General features: G+C 43.0%; 1 protein-coding gene across 2 annotated transcripts in view; it reads left to right on the top strand.

Moving 5' to 3' along the window:
• The window catches only part of adcy8 (adenylate cyclase 8 (brain)), a 130,778-nt gene that overhangs the window by 27,903 nt on the left and 82,543 nt on the right, over positions 1-20,332 (top strand). For both annotated transcript variants that reach the window (XM_080907300.1, XM_080907299.1), the window contains exon 2: positions 17,066-17,215. In XM_080907300.1, the coding sequence (XP_080763426.1) occupies positions 17,066-17,215 (150 nt within the window). The remainder of the gene's footprint in view (positions 1-17,065; positions 17,216-20,332) is intronic.

The raw sequence follows: 20,332 nt of genomic DNA, 5'->3' as shown, positions 1-20,332 counted from the left end.
ATCTGTGTGAATAAGTTATAGTCACACCAGCAGACTGTGAGTAGAAATGAGAGTTATCCCAGGTTTAGGTAAATCTTGTCACATGCAGCTCCTTGTATAGATGATAAATAATGATTATTGTAGAATATTTGCAGGAGTAAACACAGCTGTCTGATACACAGTGGGATAGGTCAGCAGAAGCTCCATTCATATTCTTGCCTCACTCCTCGTATCACACGCCAAGCAGACATTCAGTTTGTTAGTTAGGCAGAGCTTCCTGCCTCTCCCTCTGAGATATCAGTGCCCTCACTCACCTCACCATCCTCCTGTGGGATGTATATATAACATATTAGTTTGGAAGTTGAGATGGGTCTGTCATGTAATGTGAGTAAATCATGTGATGAGTAAATCCAAATGCGCATTGTGTGATCGAAACAACAGTTCTTTTTTTAAATATTGTCTCATAATCTACAGAAAGTCAGTAAAAAGAGCTGCAAACTGAAATAACCTAAATTTATTTACTTAACCCTGCAGAGGAGAAATTTCTCATCGGCAGTGTAGTGTAGTGTGTGTGTGTGTGTGTGTGTGTGTGTGTGTGTGTGTGTGTGTGTGTGTGTGTGTGTGTGTGTGTGTGGATGCTGGTAGGAGGAAACGTCTGCAAGAAATAAAGGTCAAACAAAACTCCTGCCAGATGGAGCGGGGAGAGAGCGAGCACACCCGGCCCTCAGATGTAGTAATGAGTGAAGTGAGCTGAAGAAAACATACACATGAGGACCAAACAGAGTGGGAGGGGCCATCACAATATTGGATTAGAGAGAACCCCCCCCCCCCCTCTCAATACACACAGGCATACTGTTTAAAAGAGGCTTTTATTTCACCTCAGATATCCAAAATACACAGAAATAAAAATAAGCTAGTTTAAGAAATAAGTGGGTCTAAAAAAAGAGGTCAACCAGACTAAATTCCACTCAACAAGTTGACCTGTGAGCTTAAAAAGCTGTTATAAATGCAACAGAGAGAACGGTTCAGGGATAATGCTTCACTCAGTGCAATGAACGCCGTTTCCCTCCACGCCGTCGCAGCAGATGCTTCGGTCTACTTGTTGAGGCCTCTGTATTTCAGCCAGCTCCTCTCTCATGTTTAAGACACCCATCCTCCGGGCGAGTCCTTCCCGATTAATAACCAAATGTGAGTGCCATCATTTAGAGCATTTAGTGTTGTACAAATGAAACAAACTTCTTAAGATTTCCCCCTTTTTCATCAGGTGTCGTCCTTATGAGGAAATGAGTTAACCCTGCGTGTGTGATTGATGTGATGAAACTACCAAACTGGTATTTCAGTTGTGTGTCTGCAGTTACACCCCGAGGGATCCAGACGTTCCCTATGAACAAACACTTGGTGACACTGGGGAGGAAAAACTCCCCTTTAACAGGAAAGAGGACAGAGGGAAAGAGGGATCTTTGAGAGGGGAAAATATCTTATTATGATTTGGGTCTCTATTTAAATACAACATCATTTTTTGAATAATATAGAAAATATCTAATTGATGTCTAAGATTGATGTTTATTTGTTTGTTTTTTGTTGTAACCACATTCGTGCGCAAACCAGCCGACCTCTCGCACGTGCTTCCTTCCCGTTTTCACTCGGATTGTCACAGCTCCCAAGAAGTGAGACAGTTGTCTCTGCTCAGTGACACCACATATTGCCATGGTAATGAGTCAGATGTAGGTCACACGTCACGGGACTCGTATTTGGAGCGCAGGCCCGTGTGGTTTAGGATGGAGTGGACTAAAAGTGGCTGAGAGCGGCGTTTTGACGAACGGAAACGTTGCGCCCGTTTCACGATGCCTTCCTGCGTCGGGACGGTCTGAGCTGCTCTTTCATGTCAGTGAGCGAGTCTGAGGACAGCATGAAGGCTGACAGCCTTTATTGTCTTTCCCAGGAGTTAAGGTTACCTCGTGGTTTCATATATATTTTGTTCTGCTTGAATTTAATCAGCCCATGTGTGGCTCAGCTTGAACAGCAGTGAAAATGAGCACGCGGCTCTATCACGCCGTGTTACACAAAGGGGACGTCCGCCTACTTAATTTTTGTGACTGCGCAGACTCGTCTGCAGGAAATTTACATTTTCATTACACTTCAAGCAGACTTCAAAGGAAATACAACAGGAATGTGACCCACCCATGGCTGCCTGTGTCCGTGTCTGCAGCAGAATATGATCAAGTGATCTTGTTCTGTTCAGCAGGCTGTTTGGGTTCATGACATCATACAGAGCCTTTTCTTAAATTCGGAAGAAAAAAAAGTGTTTAGAGCAGTTTGAAATCTCTGGTCTTTGCTCACAGCATTACTTATACATTCATGCATTCGTTATCTTACACTTAGTGCAGTAGTTGTAGGCCAAAGTGGATAATCCAAATGCACAGACTCCCCCGCCTTATATCCAACCCCAGTGGCTGTCCTCGTCATGGTGTTGGGTCCGCGGGGAAGCAGATGCATGTTTTTTGTTCAGGCTGTGCCCGGCCGAGCCTCCTGAATCCAGGGATGGGCACCAGACACTTGCCTGCAAGTTCCCCTAGTGGTTCTGGCTGCAGGAGGAGGCCCCGGTTTTCTGCTTCCAGGCGAGGATATGCAGTGCTGGGTGTTACAGATCACTGGAGTTTCTTGAAATACTCTCTCTCTGTTCCCTCCCTTGAGAACATTTTGCCCTGAGAGATTCTGCCAGGGGCTATTGGCCACAATCCCGCTCCAAGGATGCCAGGGACCTATCCACCACGATAGGCAGTGACTCGTCAGGCGCGTCCACACGCACTGACCTCATTATTTGAAACCGTTTAATACAAATAATGTCTAATATGAATCCACCATTAGAACAATGTGTATATGATAGAGTCATTTTCTCTCCCTCTAAATCACCAGCTTCTAACAAAACTGACCCGGGATCTGTCATAATAATCAGTCCTGACCATTAAAGTTCAAGATCCCAGCCCTGCTATGCAAAATAAGACTGTATAATAGAAATGTGAGATATAGATGTTTTGATAATTGCTGCTAATAAACAAAATATGTATGATTTAGTCACAAAAATCTGTTTTTCAGAACCTGCTGCTCGGGCTGTAGCAGCAGATACTTCGGTGAGGTTTCCCACTTGGCAGCAGAGTCAATACGAGAACTCTGCTAGAATAAAAACCCTCACACTCTCTGACTGAATCATCTCACGATCATTTTCTAATTTGTGAAACATGATGCTGGCACCACTTGTGATCTGTGCAGGGCCCAATATTCACTTATGTCAAACAGGCCCTTTGAGCAGCGTGTCTGGCAGTCATGTTATTAAATGAATGGGGAGCAACTGTTAACTTTAATTTCAGTGGTGGCTCTCACACTAAACCCATGTTAGTCTTTGCTACACATCCTCACCACTATGTGTGGGAGATGCAGCCCCCCCCCAAAAAAAACCCCATCAAAAACCCCAAAAGAACAACGATTCCCTTATTTTCCATCCATCCATCTTCATCCGCTTCATCCCCAGCTCATTTCTGCCCTTATTTTCCAATTTCCTTAATTTATTACATCTACTTTGATGTTTGAACACACCTGTTCTTGACCAGACAATGAAAAACAAGGCGCCGCCATCGTTAATCACCTGTGATTAGGGCTGTTTATGACCAAAATCTCATATCCCGATATAAGACATCTATCGTATGATAACGATATAAATCACAAAAATTTTACATTTTCTGTAAATTCTGTGAATCTCGGGCAGCTCGACTTGCGTGAAGTGTTTCCAGCTGGGCGTCCTGTAGCTGGAGTCGAGTGTTTTAACCGATGCATGAAGCTATACATTTTTAGACATAAGTTGTAACGGCCGCCGTTTTCTTTGTGAGTATTTATTACACGGCGTGCTGCGGGGAGAAGCCTGTTCTAACGTTTGAGTGTATGGTTTCTTTTTTAGCACCTGACGGCTCTTTTTTGCTTCTCACCCGTAAACACTCTGCATCTTTCACGTGATTCGGTTTAATTTGAAAGGTCTCAACAGGATCTTGAGCTTTATTCTGAAAGGTTTATGTGGAAAATAAACAAGCGGACACGCGATGGTTTTACCGTTGTTGTTGCTAACGGCAGCGCATAAAAACAGGCGCTTGTCCGTCCGTAGTGTGGTTATATTGAATATAAGAGAGAACTTTAAGAAATTAATATAGCCACTACAGTGACCATCAAAACGATGAAAAAATATTGCCGAAAGCAGTTTATTTTGCGACAGCACGAAACAAACGATAGAGTAAAATGATCTGAATCTTGTGCTTCAGTGATACGATCGTGGTGTTATGGGGCTATAACAATGTTTATGGAGGTCTGCAGGAGACTGCTTGTCGGTCCTCCTGTGCTGCTCCATTTACAAAATCCTGGAAACGCTCCTGCTGTTCTGGCTCATTTTTCTCCTGACTGGTACTTTGGGGGCACGACAAACTCAGACTTTGTAATTCTCTTGCAAAATTTCTGTTGATGATCTTTTGAATCTGTGTCTATTTTAGACAAAGGTAGAAGTTAAAATAAGCAAAGTTTTGGAAACAGATGAAATTTTTAATAAGCCAACACCGATGATCATAAAACGATTGCTCTGGGAGCTTTTTCGTAGATTGGCTGGAAATCTCCTTGTTTGATTCTGCTAATTACTGAATCTCGTGCTGTGCAAAGCTTGCAGCAGCACCCTTCATCTCTTCAATGATGTTGAAATCAGGTTCTTCGAGTGAGCAGAGGTTTAATTAAACTAAAGCCGCCGTGCCCAGACATATTTGTATCGCTGGAATAGATGCTGAACGTTTGTCCACTGAACAAATACACAAAGCTGTAGTTTTGTTTTTCTGCAAATTTCTGTGCAAACATCAGATGCCGATGAACTGAGGCCGACCTAAACACGTCATATTTCAGATGTAATATCTTTTGACAGGCCTGTGTTGACTGGAGTATGTTCATCATGTCTGCAGAGATCTGCGGATCTGAGTTAATCGTTCGCTGTCCTCTTCCACACGTCTGAGCTGCAGAATAAATCCCTTCATTTGGCTGAGGGGTGCTCTCTGCACAGACCGCCGCTGGCTGCAGGGGGTTTAGCTCGGCCGCTCTCAGCCGCCTGCTCCTCTCGCATGTTTTCATACAGCTGTCATCAGATACTAAAAGCAGGTTAAACCGAGGCCTCCACACCTTGTAAATCTGCCTGTGCTGTCGTGACGTCTTCCTCTGGTATCCGTAAGTCTCCACCGTGAATGTAAAATGAGAAGGCCAGCTGCTGAGCAGGAATGTAATTGATAGCTCTGAAATATTGATACGGGGTGGGTGTTTGTGTTTCGCCTCGTGGCAGATCTGGCAGTCTGCCCGCTCCCTCGTCTCGTTGGGTTAAACATCAGCGCTTACTGATTATCCTGCTGATGTGACAAGCTCACACGTTCCCACGCTCATCCTCACCTCACTTCTTCCCTCAGCACGTCACAGATGTACATTTTTGTCTCGTTCTCGGCAGCGTGCGTGTCTTTGTTTGGTCTGTTTTTTGATCTTGGGTCATTATAAACTGTCTCTGCAGAGTCATCCATGGATTGCAATAATGCCTGACTCCACTGTAGAAAGAAGGAACGGCATCTTAACAGTTAAGACACAGTTTTTTAGCATTAGCCTTTATCTTCTTGTCTGCTTCTTGTAGTGTTGCTGTGTTATATTTGTGTCGTATGCCAAGAAGCTTAGTAAAAAGACAACAGCACAATTCAGTTCACTTTCATTACATAACGCCTGCTGCCTCAAGGCGCTTTGTTTTGTAGGATAAAGAACATTGTAACAATCTGACGACCCTTTTAAGCGAGCGCTTGGCAACAGTGGGAAGGAAAAACCAGGACCAGGACCAGGCTCAGGGAGGGGCGGCCTTCTGCCAAGAGAAAACAGCTCGTTTACAGTAACTGTTCATTAAAGTCTTATCAACAAGTGTTAAACCAAACTGAGCGAGGGTGCGAGAGAAGCCGACAGGGATGGCATCATCATCACTCACATCACCAAAGAGAAGCTGTTGGTGTCTACGGAGTGAAATGGCTTCAAACTGCTGATCCTTTACTATAGCTGTAGCTTTGCTACACATCCTCACTTCATCCTAAAATATAAAAAAAAATGGCATTAAAAATAAATAAAAGGAAAAGTAACTACGTTTCACACAGGGCAGGTAAAACCGAAAAAGGACAAGACAAGTCGACACTTATATAGCTTTTGTTGTGCAAACACAACACAGTGATACTAAGAAGGAAAACTGACAGGAAACACAGCATCCACATTTCCATCACTGTCAGCGCTCTTGAACACAAACAGATGAAAACTGCTTCACATGGTGACCATGTGACACCTCCACACTTCTCCTTGGAGCACTGCTGCTAATGCACAGTAGGCACAGTTTCTCACACATAGTATTTGTTTTGGCATTTTGTCCCCAAAAGTGAGTGTTGGTCCCCACAAGCATAGCAGCATGGAAGTATAGGAGAGCAGCAGGACAGCCTCACCTGCCATGAACGCTGCAGCCTGCTGTAAGAGGTGAACAGAGGCGTATTGGATCATAATATTTTCCTCGTTCTTTTTCACAGTTTTTCTTGAGGCCTATAAGACTACGAAATTGTCCATCTGTTTTTATATTTGTAAAATTACTCACTGCTTTTCAGTCACAAACACACAGCCAGGGGGAAAGTGAAGGAGAGGAGATCAACTAGAGCAAATGTACAGTTTCATTAAGCTCTCGTTTAAAGTCACAGCAACAGACTGAAATGCACTCCGTCTGTTTTCTCTCTTTTGATGACTTGAAGATTAGTGAAGCTGAACAACACATGCATATTTATTTCCTGAACTCATGTTGTGTGCACACATGCACGTAGCCTTGCACATCCATATTCCGGGTGCTGGTTTTATACACACATAGATGTGAAAACAGGCAGATTTACTTGTAGACAATCCTCTTATTTTGGAAGTTCCATCACTTTTATCCAGCTGCCCCCATTCCTTACAGTTTTCCATTTCCCTAAAGCAGGGGTGGGGAACTCCAGGCCTCAAGCGCCGGTGTCCTGCAGGTCTTAGATGTGTTCTTGATCCAGCATTGATTTAAATGGCTAAATTACCTCCTCAACATCTCTTGAAGTTCTCCAGAGGTTTTGCCAAAGGTTTCTTCCTGTTAAAAGGGAGTGTTTATAGAAGGTCATATGATTGTTGGGTTTTTCTCTGTATGTATTATTGTAGAGTCTACCTTACAATATAAAGCACCTTGAGGAGACTGTTGTTGTGATGTTTGGTGCTGTATAAAAAAGAATTGGATTGAATTCAGGTGTGTTGACCCAGGGTGATATCTAAAGCCTGCAGGACACCGGCCCTTGAGGCCTGGAGTTCACCTCTGCCCTAAAGGCTGACCAGGTCGCTGTCACAGTGTTCCTCAGTGTCTCTCAGCTGGCCCTCCAGGGAGTCTCTTGTCCCAAAGCTGGATGGACTCACTTTAACCAAAGCTGATTCCCGTGCACCACAACGGGTGCAGAGGAGAACGAGGACTGTCGTTGCCAGCTGCGGTCCATGAAGGTAGAGTTTAAGACCATTGGCGGAGAAACAGCTGATTTAAATTGCTCGGTTATTTATTTGCCAGTAAATAAAAGATCACAAATAAAACCACATGAACTGAACTGAAAGGCGAGCTCCCAGATTGGACGCCTGTCACAGACATGAGCGGGCCGGTCAAAGACACAGATATGTGTGTTTATTTGTCACGGTGCACGGCCCTTCTCACGGTTAAATCAAATTGAAGACATTATGTTAATTATTACTAATATTAACCCTGCCTGATTATTTTCCATGTAGCTGTTTATAAGCAGCGCCTCTTCCCGGCCCAGCGCTCCTAATGAGGTCTTGTTAAAAACATCCACATCACTGGCATTTCCCTTTAATGAGTGCACCGGCGGTTTCCATGCTGATGCCCTTTATGGCAAACCGGTGCTGCTCTTTTCCAAAACAACATGGATGCCGCCACAGCTGCCGCAGCTTACGGGGGTTTTAATTTTTGTCTCCGTGGGAGGAGCAGAGGCCTCCGGGGGGGGGGGGCCGAGCAAGAAATTGAATCAATGCTGAGAGCGTCCTGGGAGAGATTCACAATAACGCACAGTAACACACCGTAATGCTCTGTGAGATACAGTGATAAGCCTCGGGGGAGAAGACTGGCAGAAGGATGGCGCTGCATGTGTGTGTGTGTCGCTTAAAGGAAAAAAGCCTTTGATACTCCTACATGTTTTCAGTTTTTAATGTGAAAGTGCCTACAGGAGGTTTTTTCCACACAGGGTTTCCTGCTGCAGTATTTGAAGCGGAGGCGGGTCGAATCAACTGAATTAATGACGAGAAATTTATACAAGTTTTAGCGAATGCAAGCTTAAAGGCTCCTTTTTCCTTAAATGTGGGAGCGTTGGTTTTCTTGGATGCTTGAGCTTCGTTGTGCAGAATGGTGTGCAGCATGTTAAAGCTGCTGAAGATGGAAAGATTCTAGAAATTTAAGGCGGTTTGTAATGATGATCAGGTGGGAAGTCAGCGCTGGTCAACTTATATAAGCAGAGATTTGGAGACCTGAAGTCAGAAAGCACTGAGGTGGATCTGAATTGAAGCCAGAGACAGCTTCACATCCTGTGTTCTGTATTGTTTTAATGATAGACTCAGAGTGTCATTTAAAGAATATTAACAAGGTAAATCATAAATGAACCTGTTATTACGGGGCAGTATATACATGTTCCCTGATACTGAGCGTAGATTTTTAATAGTGATATTAAGGTATTTTAAGGACTTTTAAGGAGTCTAAGTTAGGCTACTGTTAACATCAGTTTTTACATATAAAACAAGTTACTAAATCTGTAAAGAAGCCTTCAAAATGGTAAAAAAGTCAGAATAGAACCAGGGGAATATATTTCACCCGTTTCTTTTAGTGCGTTTTCTTTAACTTGTTCTTTGTGCTGGAAGTGAACGAGAACAACAGCTCTCCGTCATGGTGGTGGAGCTGCACGTGTGCTCCTTTTGTGTGACACAGTGCGGTGCTACATTAGCGCCTCCTCCCATCACAGCAACCAGTCCTGAAGTCTTTACTGGTGCAAACCCTGAAGCTTCAGAGTTTGACACTAAACTTTGAAGCTCGTCCAGCACACTCAGACTCTTACTTACTTGCTTACAAAGCTCGAGGCAGCTAGTTAAGAGTACAGTACAATGTTTATGTTTTTACCCCTTAATCCTAAAAGGCTGATGCGAAGTTGTCATCGCCTGCTGGGCTTGGCCGGGCGGGTGAGTGGCTAGTTGGCATGGAGACCCAAGTTTATGAATGCACTAACTCAAGAATGGTTTCAAATCGCAGTTACTTTGACATTAAGGTCAAAGGTCAAGATTTCTGATAATCTTGTGAATGTCTTAACTCTGGAATGAGACGATGTAGGAGTTTAGGAGGCTGAGGGGGTACCAGTGGCAGTCACCGGTATATTTGAAATGTATTTTCTGGGAATTTACCATTATTCTTTTAAATGGAGATATTATCTGAATTTCAGGAGCGGGACCACACCTCATTCACGCCCCTTCCAGCCTCAGGCTATATATGCCCTCTTCACCAATACCTGCTGTTCTCATTTTCATGCCCCTCATTAGTACACCTTCATCCTTCATTGCTCATCGTAACTGAGGATGTGGTCCCAGATAGTGACACGTGTTGCTCTGTTTGACCACCGCGTCTCTTACGTTTTAAACAGATCCTTGTTTTAGGTGAAACGTACTTCTGACTGTCCTTCGGGTCTTTTCTGAGCCGGTTTTCCTCTATTTTTGTTCAAGATCAGATTCAGATCAGATCCTTTGCTTTGTTGGATTTAAATTTGACATTGGCGGGGTTGGCAGGGTAATGACCGACTTGGATATTTACATTCACACATTTGTTTGGTCTAGAAAGGTTCAGGGCTGTAGTGCTAATGTGAAAACCACATCAGCCTCAGTTAACTAAATGACAGTAATTATTCATTGTATATATTATCCAAGGAGGTTAAATGGATGCCAGACATTATTTATTTGGGAATTTACAGTATTCTGCACCACCTCCTCCTTCTGCCAGGCTCTCGTCTCTGTTAACACCAATCCATCCAGATCAATCCAGACGGATGGAGAGGATTTCGGGCAGTTGGGAAAAGCACCCTTATGAAATGTCAACTTGCTCTCTGCAAAGCAACCCTGCTGTGAAAAGCACCAGAAATCAGAAAATCCCCTCTTCATGCTCCATTTTTTCCTCTTGAAATGTGCTCTCACTGCAGCAATTTCACTGCAGAGGAAAACAGCGGCAGAGCACTTCTCTCAGCGACAGAGGACACCGAACTGTCTTTTTGAGGTTTTTATCATCTGTGACACAATTCTGCCTCAAGTGTGGGAGCAAAAGCTCTCAGTCTTTTATTTTTGAAAAAGACAGACAGGCGGGGAGCAATGAAACGGTTTTAAAGCTTTTTGATCACTTTGATTTACAGCGTGCTTTGTGTCAATGAGACTCATCTAAGCTGGAAAGAAACATTTAAATGTGGTGTTGTTCAGATTCCTTTCTCGTTGACCTTCTTCTTCATCTTCCTCTTCTGTCACTGCAACGCTTCTTCACTATGTGCATGTATCTGCAGCTCTACATTCAGCACCCTGTGTCTAATATATCCACTATCAGGTGGGGTGCAGTGGGAGGAGACAAGTGTGGGGTGATCTGTGGCAGAAAGATATCAACAGGAGGGAAAGGGAAAGGCTTAAAGGGTGGTAGTGAGACGTGCTCTGATGTATGGTTTAGAGATGATGGCACTGATAAAAGGACAAGAGGCTGAGCTGCAGATGTCATGATTTTCATTGAGAGTAACCAGAATGGACGAGATTAGACATGAGTACATCAGAGGTAGGGGTGGGCCGGTGGGATAAACGGTATACGGTAGAAATGATATAAATTTGGCCAACGCTAGAGATTTTGACTATACCGTCCTACCGCGATAGCGCATGTTGATGGTGTCATCAAACTGCGCCTGTTTTGGTCGAAAGCATGGCAGCGGCTGCAAGCATGGAGCTTACAGGTGGGAGGGAGGAGGAGGTGCTCATAAAGAAGACCGGTGCGACGTCGGTCACATGGACCTGGTTTGGGTTTAAGCAGTCGGATGTTGAGCAGAAAAATATCATCTGCATATTATGCCGGTGTTCTGGGAATCTATCCTACCTCACAAACCATCCTACCCCTTGTTTATGCACGTATGCTGCGCATGCGGGTAACTACAGAGCCCCGCAAGGGACATGGGAGAAAAAAATTACGATGAACTTTTGCGAGATCTCGCAAAAGAAACTCGGAATTCACAAAAGTTGAATTCCAACTATGGTGGCAGCTACTTAGTTGTAATATTACTCTTTCTGGGTCACAAAATAAACTTTTAAGATATTTTGAGGCGTGAATGTAGTTGTATAAACGTCAAATATCTGCTCGGTTTACAAGACATCACATATTTGCAAAAGTGCTGCGACGTTTCCGGAGATCTGACACCCACCATGTCGAAGCTAACGGGAGGTCGAGACCTACTACAGCCGGGAGGAACATCGCTCTCCCGGCACATCGTGCCTCGGCGCGGCCTCCGAAGAATGCAGCTAAAAGTTTTGCGAGATCCCGAGTTTGTTTTGCAAGATCTCGCAAAAGTCCATCTTAATTGTTTTTTTCTCCCATGTCCCTTGCGGGGCTCCGTAGGTAACAAAATCCCCAAATTTAAATCATTTTTTTAACCCATTGTGAATATTTCTTATGGTTATGTTAGGGTTTGTATTAGTCACAAGTCGCCGTCAAATTATAATACGGGTAGGACGATTTGCCGAAGTTGGACGGTTTCTCAGACAGTAATAGTGAAGAGAGGATATACAAGTAATTTGTTTTATCACCTTTAAACGGAGCACCTTTTTGGAACATGAGGAAAGCCAAAAACTGCGCTTTCCACAAACACCCATTCAGTTAAATGGAAAGAAAAAAGTGGCCCTGCACACCAGCAGACTGATATTTTCCAAGCCTTTTCCAAAGGCACTGAGAAAACAAATCAGCGGTGGATATCACAAATGCCATTACCGTGTAGTTGTGGTGCCGTTTCTTAGAGTGGAGAAAAGCGGCTTTAACGATATGATTAAGACACTCGATCCATGTTGCGAGGTACCTGGCTGCGAACATTTTAGCTGAACTGAAACACCCAAAGTAACATTTATTTTAAAAAAAGTTTTGCACAATAAATTTTTGAAGTGTGTTTATTTTTCTGCAATGTATCTGGTATGTGAGGGACAGCTCAGGTTAAATGATTTGGAGTTAAAGTCAGAGAGCCTGAGATGGTTTGGACAATTGCAGAGGAGGGACGGTGGTTATGTTGGACAAAGGATGTGGAGGATGGAGCAGCCAGGCAGGAGGAAGAGAGAAAGACCTCAGAGGAGGTTCGTGGATGTAGTGAAGGAGGACACCGAGGGTTGGAGTGACAGACGAGCATACTGGAGGAAGGGTGAACGTGATGCAGATGGTCCGCTGTGGTCCTAAAGGGAGCTGCCAAAAGAAGAAGAAGATCTGTTAATAAATTAAAGAAGTAAAGGCATCTGTGTTGGTGGACTACACACACTATACATCACATAAACACAAACCTTAGACGACCTCGAGATTGCACAAGAAGCTGGAACCATGCTAACCCTGAAAGGTCGAAGTCATCGCTGATGTTATTGGAATACGTCATTTTGATTATTTTTGAAGAGTCTTTCCAGTCAGGTGACAAAAACAATAATCACAGTGACACACAACAAAGAATCTTTTAATGTCGGGGTCATCCCGATGATGAGCTCAGAGGGCTAAAACCTGTATAGACCGTAGACTATATAGAGAAAAATGTGCCTGCATGATGATGACCTCAGTAAACACGTTCCTGATGATTTACATGTACAGCATGTTTCCATAGTCTAAATCATGTTAAAGCAGATCATAAACCAGGCTAAGGCCTTATGGTGGATGTCTGCCAGCCTCTCAGTCCCATCCAGCCCTGATTTAAAACATCAAAAAACAAAAAAACCCAAAAACTAAATGGCAACAGGCCTCGAAACATAATGTCATTTTCTACATACAGTCCATTATTACGTTATCCTGGAGTTCTGGGCCTTGGAGATGTACCACTTTTTCCAGTTGGTAATTTGTCTGAAGATGTTAAAAGGCACAAATCTCATCAACCTGGCTAATAATATTGATTTATGGATCAGCGGTGTTATCAGTATCCTGCAGGTACTCTACATGGTAATCTTTGTGTGAGGAAATAGAAGCCGTCCTGTGTGACCTTTATAGAGATACTGTAGAGCAGGGGTGCCCAATCCCGGTCCTCGAGAGCTACCGTCCTGCAGCTTTTAGATGCATTCCTACTCCAACACAGCTGAATCAAATGGTTTGATTACCTCTTCAGCATGCCATCGTGTTTGGCAAAGGCCTGATAACAAGCCATTCATTTGATTCAGCTGTGTTGGAGTAGGGATGCATCTAAAAGCTGCAGGATAGTAGCTCTCGAGGACCGGGATTGGGCAGCCCTGCTGTAGAGGGTAGCAGATGCTCGAGTCCTGTCCAGACTTGCCCGTGACTATAATTACTCCCCATGTACACAAACCCTCTGAGAGTACAACAAATAAACACTGTGTCATCCAACTGAAGTATGATAAAAAAAACAAAACAGTTCAGGTAGAAATCCTTGTCCTGTTTGAAGAGCTGTTTGTGGAAGTCGGGTGAAAGCTGTGAAGGGTTTTCCTCTGTGAGTGTTTTTAACGCTTGCATCATGTGAAGCTCCAGCAGGTAGGAGGAAGCTGGTCAGGCGGCGGTGAAATCCCTCGTGCTGCTCAGGAACACGCTCGTGTTGCTTATTGTTACATCAGCCCGACGTCCGATGCTTTTAACGGGCCCAGCCCTACATCACTTTATGTGCTCACAGCTGATGAAAGCTTTCAGTGTTTATACTGTCATCTTTCACAGAAATTTCAAAGAAGACGCTTGAGTTTAGTTTAAATGTTACACAGCTGCTCTCTGGATTCCTTTTTTTAATTTAGACTATATTCAAGTCTGCCTTAACGGTAGATTCATTTGTTCAGCGAGTACGCTTTTTGTTTCCATAGTTAAATAAGTTTTTACAATGAAATTACTTCATAAATCTAAATTACAGTCACGCATAATATGAAATATGAAAATGTACAGTTTTGGCTCCCTTTCCAGTTACAGATCATCACATTTCTGTACTCAGAGTTGCTTTTCATATAAAGACTTACAGTGTTCTGAATTTCTGGATTGCTGTTGGGTGTCAGAGCAGAGTGCTTTAAAGTTTGCATGAATCAATATTTTTGTATCAGGATGGATCAAAGACTTTATGTAATGGATGAGAGTTCAGTTAGAGAAGCACGATCAGTTCTGCAGAACTCGTTAACCTTTCCCATTGAGAGAAGATTAACACAATTTCAAATGATTATTATTAATGCATCTCCTGCCAGTCCAAATCAGTTCTCTCTGCTGCCCCCAAGTGGCCAAAAATGAATAATTAGTGCTTTAAGCTAACGTAGGCGAGGATTCCTTCATAGCCAAATCAAGATACTGACTTATCTTGTTATGTAGCCCTAATAAAACATAGACATAACATAATATTTTACAAATCTTTCATTTGAATATGTATTTATATCTTAAACATATTTTATCCAAACATAGTCATGATGTAATTAATGTACATGTCAGACTGGCTTCATTGGTTTAACCTGCACTTAACCTAAAGCTCTTACAGTTCAGAGCTCAGAGAATTTAAAGTGTTTGAAAGAATACAAACGTCTCTGCGAAAACCTAATTTACTGATACATATTACATGTTTGAGTTTATTCTAATGGAACTATCAGTCCTTAGAAGGTCTTCATAGACGGTGAATAGACATCGGTACATGTGAAGCAGGAGTTTGAATGTTCACTCATTCCAGAATTAATGTTTTAGCACCTTTCTTACCTGCTCAAGTACCAGACGGTCTGATTGCTGTTAAATAGATGTCATAGATCATTGACTTGTACTGGTGGTTGAAAGCTCATTGGTGTAACAGATGATCAGTACCTGTCTGGGCTCACCTGACAAGTGACATATGGTTTAAAACACTAAAGATGAGGCCAGTGAAAGTGCTCAGCTCTTAATGGCTGACATCACTGTGGCTGTCACCAACTTTTACAGTAGTGGCTCTATTTTTGCTTCTGCTCCCTGTAAACAGAAATCATTTGTACACTGTGAGATAAAAGTTGTTTGAATGAGGGATCTCTGACAGACGAGTTATTGTGACTGAAAACTAAACCTGACAGCGCTCCTGCAGTTTTTCTGGACTTCCCCTCACTGATTTGATTTCTTGCCCATGACAGACGTCAGTGTGACGTCAAATCCCTTCAAACTCTCCAGCCTACAAGGCCTTTAAACCATCTCACTGTATGTGCCTCTCTCAGTTTATAACTGCATGAAGTCTCGATGCTGCTCCTGGGTCACATCCAGCTCTAATGGTAAAAATAAGTGACAGACTGTGTAACATATCACCACAAACATAAAGGGAGATTGTGACAGTTTGCAGCACCGTCACAACTCTTCAGATTACACCACGGGGACTGCAGCGAGCAAACAATCCTTTCATCGTGTCACATCACCTCGGGCCATCATATTTTATTGAGTACTATGTATGCATCTTAAAGTACTCTGAGGTCATGGCGTCCTCTGTACAGCTCTTCATATAACTTTTTGCTAAAGTGATTTATTTTAAAAAATGCATTTCAGATAAAGCTGTAAAATGCGTCTCAAAAAGAAAAATATGGACCTGCTGCAAAAAGTTGGCAAGAAAAAAAATCAAATAAGGTGCAAAAAAAGGGAAGTGAGCACAAGATAACCAAGTGGAGAAAAAGACACGGAACAGAAAAACCATAGAAAACCAACTCGATGCGACAGGGACGTCACAGTGTTATTGATTTACTTAAAGCTTTGATCTGAATTCATTTCATTGAGTTTGTCAGTTTCCATGCAGTTCCACATGTTAGCCTTCAGTACCTGTGGACTCGTCAGGCTACGGTGGCACATTTGTAAAGGACCATTTTGTTCTGTGTGAAAATAATCTCATGTGACTTCCAGTGTGATGCCGGTAGGACCCCCTCCCCGATCACACAGCTGGAGATCAGCAGGGTTCCTCTGTTGAATGTCGGCCTCCACCCCCCTCTCTCTCTCTCTCTCGTCTATATATTTCTAGTTATTGTTACAATTAAAAAAATTAAATGGCAGATACCAATGTGCACAACTTCCTTTCAGTGATTTCTTTAGTCACAGTAATTAAAAGTCCCACGTGGTTTTTCCTATGTTGGAAAAACTCAGAGATGGTTGAAAACTTGCATTGCTAAATGTAACCGATCTACTGTGAGACGCATCAGTGATGACGTCACTTATTTCTACAGTCATACACTTTATTTATACTTGGCAGCCGACAGGTCTCGTTTATGAAACGTCCTCACTAATATTGGGATTGAAGTTTCTCCAGGAAAAACTTTTAATGATAAAGTTCTTCTAGTTGTTATTAAGGATTAGATTTTCTCGTTGCAATCTTTTTAAATTTGCTTTTGAGCCTCTTATTTTTTAGATGAATAGGGCAAAAAGCTGAAGATTTTCCTCAATGTTGTTGTGTTGAATACAAAGATAATCGATATAAGATGATAGTTTGTATTTTGTGTTACAAACTGCTTTAAAGTCTGTTGTGATTTTTGCCTGATATTTGTTTTGCACTGATTTGAAAAGATGCTCTTTTTTTCTCTTTGACAAATGCTTGATGAAGATCTTAAATATTTTTAGAATTAAATATTTAGTTGGAGAAAAATATTGTGCAGATGTTTCCCCCTTTTCAGCCTAATTAATAAAGACATAAAATTGCCTCAGAATATTTGTAAATATAAACAAAGAAGCTTTGAATGTTGGTTCTTGCACTCCAAAATTTGTCAACAAGCAAATCTCCTAATCCTCTCTTTTTGTGTGTTCTAGATAGCAGCTCAGGCTGTGTTGTTCATGTGCATGAACACTGCTGGGATATTCATCAGTTACCTGTCTGACCGTGCTCAGCGTCAGGCCTTCCTCGAGACGCGGCGCTGCATCGAAGCTCGGCTGCGACTCGAGACAGAGAACCAGAGACAGGTGAGCCGCAGACAAGTTTTTGTTGCCTCCTGCAACTTTTCAAGCTTCGGATGATTTGTTAGTCACTGTCTGTGCTGTGTTCTGTTTAATACATTTGCAGCAGTTAAATTTTTCTGTGTGTTTTCACAAGACACTTAAAGAATGAAAGCAAGTTTAGGATGCGTGTTCAGAGCCAGGTTTGAAAATTTGTGTGAGTGTTAGCAGCAGGGCTGTAGGGACAGCTGTTTGCACTCCTTTAGTATCACCACCAGGTCAAAATGCTTGCTTTACAATCTGGATGGACTGGAACACAGTTTGGCTCAGATATTCAGGACACCCAGGATTAAACTCAGGCTGTTTGCTCAGTTTAACGACCTCTGAACTCCTGCATGTCCTTCTGAATCGTCTCTGATGTCTTCCTCTTTCTGTCCTGCCCTGCAGCTCCATTGTCGGTATGCTTTGCCCAACATATCCACTATCCCTCATCTGCACATGTCCAAACCATCTCAGTCTCGGCTCTCTGACTTCATTTCCAAACTGCTCAAACTGTCCCTCTGCTGTACTCATTTCTAATCCCGCGTCTCCGGCCTGTGCTCGAGCTGATGCACACCATCACCACATCAGACAAATTCTGAATCTGTGGTATTGGAAGTGTTGAGAATCCATCATGGTGGTTTATATGCATTCTAAATGTGAGCAAATCGTACCTCAATACCGTCAACATGCTAGCACTTGCTATTGTGTGCATGGCTAGCATGCTAAATGCTCCTTGTAGACTTGTTTAAGTGCTGTTTGCTCAGTGAGAGTTCATACGCCGCTGCTGAAACTATTTCAGGTTGACCCCTGTTTGAACTCCAGTGAGAGATATTGGGCAGTGACCTCTAAATGACCTTCACAAACCACTGGTGCACCACAGCAGCAACGAAATCCTCTAATTTACAGCAGAATGATGTGTGAAGTGCACATTTTCACCCTCTGCTGCTTGATGCTGAAGCTCAGCGTGAGGCGACTTTAAAAAAAGAATCAAAACAAATTATGGATTTTAGCTAACAGGGCCGAGTGTTAGCAGCACCGCTAACGAGTCCTCTGAGAGCAGAAAAACATGGACGCTGCATTGATTCAATGCTGTCACACATACTGTGTCTCTGTGCATGCAGCCCCTGCTCCACACACACTTAACACGCAATCTAATAAGACAACACACGCGCTGTGAGTCAGACAAACAGAAGGCACGCACACATAAGCAAACACACACACACACACACACACACACACACACACACACACACACACACACACACACACACACACACACACAGTGGCAGATAGTGTTGTGTATGCGCTGGAGTGGACAGTGAAGCTCTGAGAAGCCACAGAAAGCTTTTACAGTGGTCATGTTTCCTGGAAGGCTCTGGGCTGGCTGTAATGGAGTAAGCAGGGCCCCGCCCCTGAAAAGAACAGTGTAATGACATCCAATCAGGCTCTGTTATTTCTGTTAATGTGTTCCAGGAACATAGTGGCACATTTCTGGTTACAGCATCTCTCCAGAATACTGTAGGGTCTTCATTATAGCGCTCTTTGAGGCGACTGCTGTTGTGATTTGGTGCTATATAAATAAACCTGAATCGAACTGAACTGAAGATTGGATCATACTGCTGCAAGCAGAAAACCAATATCTATATTTTTAGATAACTCACAAACTTCCTGTTGTTGATCAGTAAACAGTGAACACCGCATAAGGTTTTGAGTTTAGAAGGATTCGTTTTGAATTTTAGGTTACCTTTGGATTAGGGTTCTGTTATTGTTTCCTGTCGCTTCCCTTGTCATTTGTTACGTCAGCGTTGTAGCGTCTGTGCCTTAGCGCTTTGTAAACACTTTCTGGACTTTGTGATTTTCTGGACTTAAAGAATCATTATTCTTTAAGCATTGAGAATGCTTAATGTTCATTCTTGTTTCCTGAGTCTTGCATTAGGGTTCACAAATGTTTAAGACACGCAGATGGTGTTTGCTGACTGGTGCACTGCTAGAGTTTTAATTTAGCAAACATTGGACAACATCAGATCCTCAAAAATGAAAGCTTAACATTTGGCTGTCTAAAAAATATTTTTCTGTTCCTGACAAGAGTAATGAAAGGATGTTTCCCTGACAGCTGCAGTGTAATAACTCTAAAGAAAAACAGTATTAATGAAGCAGTAATAAGCAGATTATAATACAGATGAACTCAAAATTAGCCTCCATCCATCCATCCATCCATCCATCCATTCGCTTCCGCTTATCCTTTTCAGGGTCGCGGGGGGCGCTGGAGCCTATTCCAGCTGTCATAGGGCGAGAGGCAGGGTACACCCTGGACAGGTCGCCAGTCTGTCGCAGGGCTAACACACAGGGACAGACAACCATTCACACTCACATTCACACCTAGTGGCAATTTGGATTATCCAATTAACCTATCCCCACAAGTTGCATGTCTTTGGATGGTGGGAGGAAGCCGGAGTACCCGGAGAGAACCCACGCAAACACGGGGAGAACATGCAAACTCCACACAGAAAGACCCCGGCCTGATGGTGGAATTGAACTCAGGACCTTCTTGCTGTGCGGCAACAGTGCTAACCACCGTGCCACCGTGCTGCCCTATAAATTAGCCTTTACATTGAAAATCCACCACAAGGTCCATGTGGATCTTTGGTACAGTCTGAATGAAGACAGACGTTGTCAGTGAGCTGCTGGAGGGCTTCAGCTTTCAGCTAAAATCAAGCTTCACTAATGACTTTCAAAGCTGATCTGACATTGAGTCCGCTGGCTCTCAGCTGTCCAAACCAGGGTCCCTGTCCAGTGGAGCAAACACTCTGCAGCCCCCTGTCCACACACAAGATTTTAGCATTTCTAACATTTTGTTATGTGTCTGAGATGACTGCGGCATTCTCAATTCATTTACTATTTCAAAACCCCCTTGCTCTTATTTGGAAAGATCAGTCACTGCTAATCAGATAGCCTTCCTTATTTTTTTCCTACTTATCCTCCAGATAATCTCACACCAGCTGCAAGATTATCTGCAGGATAAGGATTAACAGGAGAGGTGGCTGATTATATTGCTCAGTTATTTGCCACAGAGTACTTTGATGAATATATGTCAAAGTCTGT

Source organism: Rhamphochromis sp. 'chilingali' (assembly GCF_963969265.1).
Source record: "Rhamphochromis sp. 'chilingali' genome assembly, chromosome: 16".
NCBI classification, from domain to species: Eukaryota; Metazoa; Chordata; class Actinopteri; order Cichliformes; family Cichlidae; genus Rhamphochromis; species Rhamphochromis sp. 'chilingali'.
Note: the sequence above shows the minus strand (reverse complement) of the source record. Positions and strands in the feature narration are given on the sequence as shown.